The sequence below is a fragment of the Gossypium raimondii genome, chromosome 6, assembly GCF_025698545.1.
Source record: "Gossypium raimondii isolate GPD5lz chromosome 6, ASM2569854v1, whole genome shotgun sequence".
Taxonomy (NCBI): Eukaryota; Viridiplantae; Streptophyta; class Magnoliopsida; order Malvales; family Malvaceae; genus Gossypium; species Gossypium raimondii.
This window is the reverse complement of record NC_068570.1, coordinates 17,723,064-17,731,378: the sequence shown is the minus strand read 5'-3', so window position 1 is coordinate 17,731,378 and position 8,315 is coordinate 17,723,064. Positions and strand designations below refer to the sequence as shown.

Here is an 8,315-nt window from a genome sequence, read left to right as displayed (position 1 = left end):
GCTTGAGTTGAGAAGTTAAAATTTTTATTTTATCGCTTATGTAGTAAACAGTCACTCAAAATATAATATAAGAATGAAAATGAATATTGATTTAAGCCTGCAGGCTTTTAACTTGGATAATGTTTTGAATGTTAATTAGATTTATCACCAGATTGTATTGTTGATTGTTTGTATCAAGGTTATAAGTTTATGAATAATATAACAGTGTTCTGAATAAAATACTAATGCAGTGGTAAGATTTCATATGGATTTTAAGTCTGTAAACATCAAATTTAGGGTTTGAATCGCATAAAAATTTCCCCAAATTTGTAGTGCTTGTTTCCACCTGTGCTACTTGAGTTGATATAAAGGAAGTTTTCAATGAATTTCAAAAAGAAAAGGAGAATTTGTGCAAGTATTGAGTCAATGAGATATAAAAAGAAGTTATTTTTGTATAAAAGGGTAAGGAAGAGAGATTAATATGTGAATAAATGAAAGGCAAGAGGCTTAAAGCCATGCCTTCATGTGCCAACTTAGAGAAATTTACCATAATTCAAGATTGGGCCTTCACAAGAGGAAAGGAATTTTATTTTTCTCTTTTTGGATCCTATTTACAGGTCTATGTACAGCCTCTGAAAGAAAAAGGGCCTATATAGCCCATGTTGGGAGAAGATAAAGGGAGGGGACACACATATGAAACATCGTCAAATTCGAATGAAAACAAATGCAAAATCGAACATAAAGCCAAAGAAAAATATTCCCCAGAAGTATAGAGCAGATCACAAGAAATAAAAACCCAAACATACGACAGTGGAAACAGAGAAGGAAAAGTTGACAGTTTTTCTTTCAAAGAAAAAAAAAGAGAGGAAACAATGGTTTGGATGGTGAATCAACAGGTAGGAAGAGGAAGAAGTCGAATATGGGGAGTTGCATTGCTTTGTTGGCTTTTCATCATGTTGGTTACTCCAAAGATCCCACTTTCTTACAGGAACCATCTCTATGCTGACATGCGCAACTTCGTAGGTAACTCTTTCTTTTACATTGTGTTTTCTAAGAAACAAGTGAAGTGAAGTGAAGTGAAGGTATGGGATGGGATGGGATGGGATGGGATGGGATGTGGAAAAAAGAAGAAGAGAAAATTGTACATTAAAAGGGAAAATTTGCAAAATTTTATGTTTTCTCATTCTTTGTTTTGCTTTTAGGAGTTCCTAACACGTTGAATGTGATCACCAATTTCCCATTTCTGATTGTGGGTGTTCTTGGGTTTGTTCTTTGCCTTGGAGGAGGAAGCTTTTTCAATATAAGGTGTTTTTTGCCCCCTATTTTTAAAAAAACTTAGATGTCTTTAAGTTGTAATTTGTAAAGGATAAATTTGTGACCATTTGCTGATTAACTGATGTTTATGGACGGTGGATTGGTGGCAGATTGCCAGGGGAGCTGTGGGGTTGGCTGCTTTTCTATGGAGGAACTGCAAGTGTGGCTTTTGGTTCTGCTTATTATCATCTCAGGCCTGATGACAATCGAGTACTGCTGGACACCTTGCCGGTTAGCCTTGCAACTTTACTTCTTTATATTTTTTTTATTTGTTCCTCTAGCTTTCGGTTCTTGATGGTTGTTTCCATCATTCAAATGTTGTTCTTAACACAGCTATTTGCCGTGGTTGAAACCATGAACTTCAATATTTTATTTTTGTCTACCCTTCGAATTTGCGCTTCATTGCTGAATACCAAATAGTTGAAATCTCACTTGCTTTGTTTCTAATTTGGTGTTTTTATTGTGTTTTTACATAGAAAGAATCAGAAATTGCAGATGAGTTTCCATTCTATTTCATCCACAATCATAGCCCCTTTGGAATTTTACTACCTTATTTCTGTCAAATGCTCCATAACATCAAATTAATTCACATATGTGCAGATGATGATTGCTTATTCCTCACTTTTCTCTACTTTTATACTCGAGAGACTCGGAGAAAGAATTGGATTAAGTTGCCTTTTTTCACTAGTAGTTCTTGCTGTTCTAAGCACAAGTTATGCAAGGTTTGATTCTTTCTTGAGATGATCTTTTCATCTGTTCACTGAATTGGTCAAAGCTTGTCATTCAGATTTCTATTTGTTTTGGCTGAATAAGACTTGATTATTGTTTGCAGAACATTTAATGATCTTCGGTTGTGCATGATATTCCAGTTAATTCCGTGCATTGCTATTCCAATCATGACATTTTTGTTCCCACCTAAATATACCCACTCTAGATACTGGCTTTGGACGGTAGGTATGTCATTTGTCTTCCTCTTCCCGCCTCACATGGAAATCCCACTTCAAGCAAATAATCATGTGGAAAAAGGGTTGGAAATTTGTGGATTTACTACAATTAGCATGCTAGGAGCTGTATGGAATATGCTTCCTTTGGATTGTCATCTTTAATCTTTATGTCATTTGATACTCTCTCGTTCTCTCTGTTTTCGAAAAGCATTGGCAGTATATTGTATTTTCTTTCCTTGCTCTCAAGAATGTTGGTTTGCTTAAAAATACGATAACAATCTGGTACAGGAGTTTTCATCCTGGCCAAAATGGAAGCTCTAGCTGACATGAAGATATACCGTGCAAATAATTATATTATCAGTGGACACTCCTTGGAGCACCTGTGTTCTGCAATCGCCCCTGTTCTGGTTACAGTTATGCTCATGCATAGGAGCTGCAGATTCCCGAGGTATTCGAATTTTAAGGTTCAGAATGGAAATTCTTAGATGCTTTTTAGCATTTCATATGAATGAAGTTTTCCGATAATCCAAATGTAATGACTGAAATGCTTCTTTCATTAAGGCATTTGGAAGTGTTATTACAATGTTGGAGTGTTTGCAAGGGCTCAATATTTTTCATTTTGGTTCTATATATTTCTTTGCATTGGGAATCCCATCTTTTTTTTTTTTTTTTTGAATTACTCAAGTCGATTGTTTAATCTTCACACTGCTATGCAGTTAAGACATCTTTATTTTTTTTTAACTGCAATGCGTGGATCGAGTTCAAGATGTCCTTGTAAATTATTTGATCTTTATACGAATTACATTTTGTTGCTGATAACTTGCAGAAAAAGTTATTGTTTTCTCTTACTTGGTAGTGGAAGTCATGACAGATTAGGTGAAATCAAAGAATGTCCCTGATGAAGAATCCAAAGAGGATGAAGGCATTCCTAGGGCAGCATTCACTGTGATTGAGAAATTTTTATACGAAGAACCATGGGAGCTGACAACAAATGATATGCTTACCATTTAGTTCTGATGAAGAACTTGATGAAAGTTCTTCTCCCATGCTTTCCGCATTACTCTGGATCCGCAAAGAACAAAGGCAAGTAGAATCCATTAACCATCCACCTTTCCAGATTTGCACTTTAGACTGAGTTGGTTTCTGGGCGTGAAATCATGATTCGTGACCATACTATAATATACATTTTGCTAGCATGGTGTCTCCCTTTTTGGCCCATTTTTCATAGTTTTACCATACAAGTCTTATAATGTGACATGAATTACACTGATTTGGTGACTGTGACAATGGTAATGGCCTGTCGAGAACTTAATGGACATGCTAGTGAGAGCTTCATGTAGCAGATGTCTAATTGAGATATGAACCATGAATTGTTACTCTCTCTTTTTTTTTTCTTGGAAATTCATGCTCAAAATATTGGTACAAGATTTCCCGGTTTCATCCTCCTCTTTTTCCAGGTATGTTGGAAGTTGATTTTGAATGGAGCTTAGTGAACTTCAAATCAAGATGCTTCTAAATGCACATTTGCTTTATTATAATCACCAAAGTGTGTCCATATACAGGCTTGCATACTCTATTTCTCTTTTGTCAATTTAAGACTGGTAAAAGGGAAGCCCTTGGGTGGTAGCTTAGGTAAGGGGAAATAACTTGGAAGATCAAGTCTCACCATCCATATCAACTTATATCGTATTACAAAATTCAGACATTGGTTTTACGGTTTTATTCAATAAGAAAAATGACATCATAACAAATGCTTGTAATTTGGTAGGAAAAAGGGAAGCATGAAATTTGATGAATAGATGATCATGCTTTACCTACTTCTAACTCTCGACTCAACAACCACAACTCAATACGCACTACTTCAGATTTTCTTTGGGTTTTTCAGTTATAATTTTTTAGGAATTTTGTTTATTCCTCCTGAAAGAAAAACCTTGAGATTATGTTGTCATATCCCCATTCCCCAGAACTAAAATTTACTGAAATCCAAAAAAATTAAAAAGTTGCCAAATGCTTTTAAATAATATTATAAAACAAATTTTATTAAAAGAGCCCGTTATGTTTTAAAAATTCTACTGCCAAAATACCTTTGGTTTTTTATAGAATACTTCGGTTTTAAGTTGATGCAAAAGGGATGGTTTGCCTACTCCTATCTGTTTTCTCTTAACAGATAGTGTATAAAACAAAAATGATAGGTTTGTCCATGGCGGAGCTAGTAAAATGATTTTTTTTCCTTTCCCTCTTTAATGATTTATAAAATTTTAAATTAGCACCTCCACCTCTAAAATGATAAAATTTTGATTTAATTCTCTACAATTTGTTAAAACAGTGAAATTGCATTTTTATTATAATAAAAATATACAACTTCATTCTGGCCCTCCCTAAAAAATTTCTAGTCTCTTAATTTTTTTATGAAATTACATGCAGTATAATTGCACTTTTACACTTTAATAATTTATAATTTATATATTATTACAAATTTAATAATTAAACTTTTATTATTTTTAAGTTATAAAGTTAATCTTATTTTTAAAATTTTGAAATTATTTAGAGCACAATTTGATGTAATTTTCAAAAATGATAGGTATCAAAAGGGTATTTACAGCATTCATATTTACACCAATTATATATTCGAATTGTAAATTTTAATTTGATTCAAAATCGAAACTCGAACCACTCGATTCGATTAACTCTTAGTTTGTAATTTTTTTCGATTTTTTCAAATGCAACTGAGTTTTAATCACTCATAGCTTATAGTAGGTTGAGGTCGATCAGAATTTTTCAGAAAATATTATCCTGAGAATCTCGGGATATCTAATGGGTGAGGTGGAAATTGTAGGCATTGAAAGTGGTAGTGAGAAAATGCTACACGTAGGGTGCGTTTTCCCTCTACCACTCACTCGGGAAAATTTTCTAAATCACTCTGGCTATATAAAAGGATGGCTTTCAACATTGAGTGTCATAAAGCAATTTCAAGCAAACAAAATTGCAAGAAGGGGAAGTTCGCAAAGCATTTTGTAAGGCATAATTTGGAGCAAACACGTAATTGCATAAATGTTCGATTTTTGTTGCTCATATATAATTACAACTCTATTTTTCTGCATAATGTTTTTGTTTCGAACATGTGAAACAGGTTATTTCATTGAAAATGAGTGGACAAAATAATGTTGTTTATTACTACGGTGAAGTCCATGACGCCGGCAATGGGTTTTTTTTATCTGAGAACACAGCATGGTTGGCTTTCAACCCTAACATACAATTGTCGAAGCTGCGTGCAAGAATTAGGCGAAAAATCGTCAAATTCAACCAAATGAGAGTATCTTCATTGAAATATTGATTTTATGTTTTGGTTCACCCTGTCAAATATGACGCTTTCGATATCAGAGGCGTAAGGGGGATGGAGGCATGGTGCAAACTCATATTGCTAGTGGATCATTCATACTCGAGTTATATGCGGAGTTTGCAAACACAGATGAAAGCGGTCGAAGGTCAACATATGTTCCAGTTCAAGAGGCCGAAACGGAAGAACAAGTTTAGAGTCCAACAACACAGTTGTGCGGGGGTTCACTGCTTTGTTAGAAAGTTCTCATTATGATATTTCAGAATCATCAACAAGAAAACACTCATCGGTTTCAGCCCTAGATTTCAACCGTGGTAGGCAAAACGTCTAGCAGTTGGGATTTGGTGGTAACCCAGAATACTAGACCCCAACAAGTAGACCTGTTCATGGGTCGAGCCACCCGGCCTGGCCCGAAGGCCCGCCCGAAATGTGGGAGGGTTTGGGCAAATATATAAACCCGAAAAATGGGTTGGACAAAAAAATAAGGCCTGCTTAAAAAATGGGTCGGGCCTCGGGTAAGACATTTTTTGCTCGAGCCTAGCCCGGCTTGGCCCAAATTCACTAAAGGACAAAAAAAATCTGCTCTTTTTTGTTTTTTAATGTTATTTTCTTGTTGTTTTCTCCCTATTTTGCTACCATTTTACTATTATATTGCTACTATTTTGTTGTTATTGTTTGGATATTATATAAAACTTATTTTATTGTTAATTTTGTTATTATTTTAAAGACATTTGTTAATTTTGTTATTATTTTAGAGGCATTTACTTGTTAAATTGCATCTATCTTAGTGTTATTTAAGTATACATATTTTTTAAAATTTATTTTCAATTTGTTGGGAAATATTTATTTTGATGTTTTTAGTATTTTTGATGTATTATATATATTTAAAAAATATATAAAAAATTAATACGTGTAGGCTAGGTCAGGCCCGGGTTTTAGCATTTTTATCCAGGTCTGGCTTGGGTAAAATTTTAGGCCCATTTTTCAGGCTAGGCTCGGGCCTAGTAAATGGGCATAAATTTTTAGTTGAGCCCGACCCATGAACACCTCTACCAACACGACACTAAGTTAGTGGCTTTGATTTGAACTTCAGCCAACCGATGTTTTGTATTTTTGGTTAATTTTGTACTTTTACGCTCTTTACAATTTGGTCCCTAGAGTAGCGTATTTAATTTTCTTACAAAATTTTCTTGGCATGATTTGTTGTACTATAAAATCGTACCAATAGCTGCTTAGAATCTAGAGTGTATGCTATTTATTACTCAATCGCCATCTCCTTTGGGTTCGACCCCTTGGAATACTCAGGTGTTCCATCGGACACTATAAATATTACAATTGATTTGTATGTCTGCACTACAACCAAACTCATAAATTGTTTTGTAAAATTGTTGTTTTTGTGCGCGAGTGCGCGAGCCAATTAGACCATGTGCAAAAATCTCGCATCTCTCAAGTATGGTTTCGATTAAAGACGATGGATGAACGAGTAGATTCTGAATATACGTCTCCAAAATCCGATCTTCCAACTATATATAAAAAAACATACAAAATATTAAATTTCAGTATAACAAAGAAAATATTTAAATTAAATTAGATTAAATATAATAAAAAAATTCTTACCATTTGCAATTAATCGACCGAAATATGCTTGTCATCTAAACGAATTAGAGATTTTTTCCATTACTAATTTCAATAAATACGAAATCAATTGTAATAAAAAAATTAATTTAAAAAAAACCTTAATACAATTTTAATAATAATAATAAAAAGAGTTGAGAGGGGAATAAAAATTGAGTGAAAAATTAAGAGAGAATTGAGAGATATTTGAGAATGTGAGAAAGAGATGAGTTGACATTGACTTGAAAAATTAGTCCTCGGGGAGGGGGTGTTAAACGGCTATTTAAGTAACCATTGAGTGAGGTAGTCATTATGGAAAACGCTTTCAACTTTTTTTTATTCTTAATCCCACAATTTTTTGAAAAATCGGCCTAATTCGATAATTTTATTATTATAAAAAACGACATTTTTCTGTATTTTACCCAATAATTTCATTTGAAACTTAAACAAAAAGGAATTGATAAATTACATTTTCTCATTCTAGTTTTACACAAAAAAAATATCGTAACCAATATTTCAAGCTGGTTAACTAGAAATATAAATTTAATTATCATTGATAAGTATAATTTATAACATTATGAATTTTAATCGAGTTGACAAGTATTTTTTTATCATCCTAACTCGATTTGAAATTTTTTAGATCAAGTCGATTGAAATGAAATTCAAGTTGACGAATCGAATGAAATTATTCGAGTAAGATTAAAAATTAAACATGATAAATTAAAATAATATTACAATATAACTAATTCTATGTTAGAGCACATACATTTGAAACCATATATATTTGAAATTTTTTAAAGCAAAATAAGAAAAAATATACTTTAGTATAATAGAATTGAATAATTTTTTTTGAAAGATAAATTCATTAATTCATTCAATAAATAGAACCATACAATTCAGAAAAAAATAACAAACATTCGTTGCAGATGGTAAAGAACAAGCTCCATCAACACAAAATTATTAACTTATTTAAGTAGAATAGAATTGAATAATTAATTAACTTAGTTAAGATTAAGCCCCAAAATTATTATTTTAGAATTTTTTAAAAATTTTAACTTTCTTTATATATTCTATAGTTTTTTTAATTATAATCTTTTAAAAAGTATACATTTTGAATCTTTTATAAA

The 8,315-nt window shown here is 32.6% G+C and overlaps 1 protein-coding gene across 3 annotated transcripts; it reads left to right on the top strand.

Moving 5' to 3' along the window:
• Nucleotides 1-695: 695 nt before the first annotated feature.
• On the top strand, nucleotides 696-3,680 carry LOC105774217 (uncharacterized). 3 transcript variants are annotated; one of them, XM_012596621.2, is made up of 7 exons: nucleotides 696-1,002; nucleotides 1,182-1,284; nucleotides 1,404-1,524; nucleotides 1,894-2,015; nucleotides 2,126-2,247; nucleotides 2,526-2,685; nucleotides 3,109-3,680. In XM_012596621.2, the coding sequence occupies exons 1-7, from the start codon at nucleotides 852-854 to the stop codon at nucleotides 3,134-3,136; spliced, it is 807 nt and encodes a 268-aa protein (XP_012452075.1). In that variant the 5' UTR covers nucleotides 696-851; the 3' UTR covers nucleotides 3,137-3,680. The 3 variants fall into 3 exon arrangements, with proteins under 3 accessions (XP_012452075.1, XP_012452074.1, XP_012452073.1); XM_012596620.2 differs by having other exon boundaries at nucleotides 3,094-3,680; XM_012596619.2 differs by having other exon boundaries at nucleotides 3,064-3,680.
• The last annotated feature ends 4,635 nt before the right edge of the window (nucleotides 3,681-8,315 follow it).

What these genes read in the sequence shown, in the direction of transcription:
- LOC105774217 (XM_012596619.2), top strand. Translation starts at nt 852, where the DNA reads ATGGTTTGGATGGTGAATCAACAGGTAGGAAGAGGAAGAAGTCGAATA. An exon ending in ATACTGGCTTTGGACGGTAG is followed by an intron (nt 2,248 to 2,525) that starts GTATGTCATTTG and finishes AATCTGGTACAG; the next exon opens with GAGTTTTCATCCTGGCCAAA. An exon ending in AGGAGCTGCAGATTCCCGAG is followed by an intron (nt 2,686 to 3,063) that starts GTATTCGAATTT and finishes GATAACTTGCAG; the next exon opens with AAAAAGTTATTGTTTTCTCT.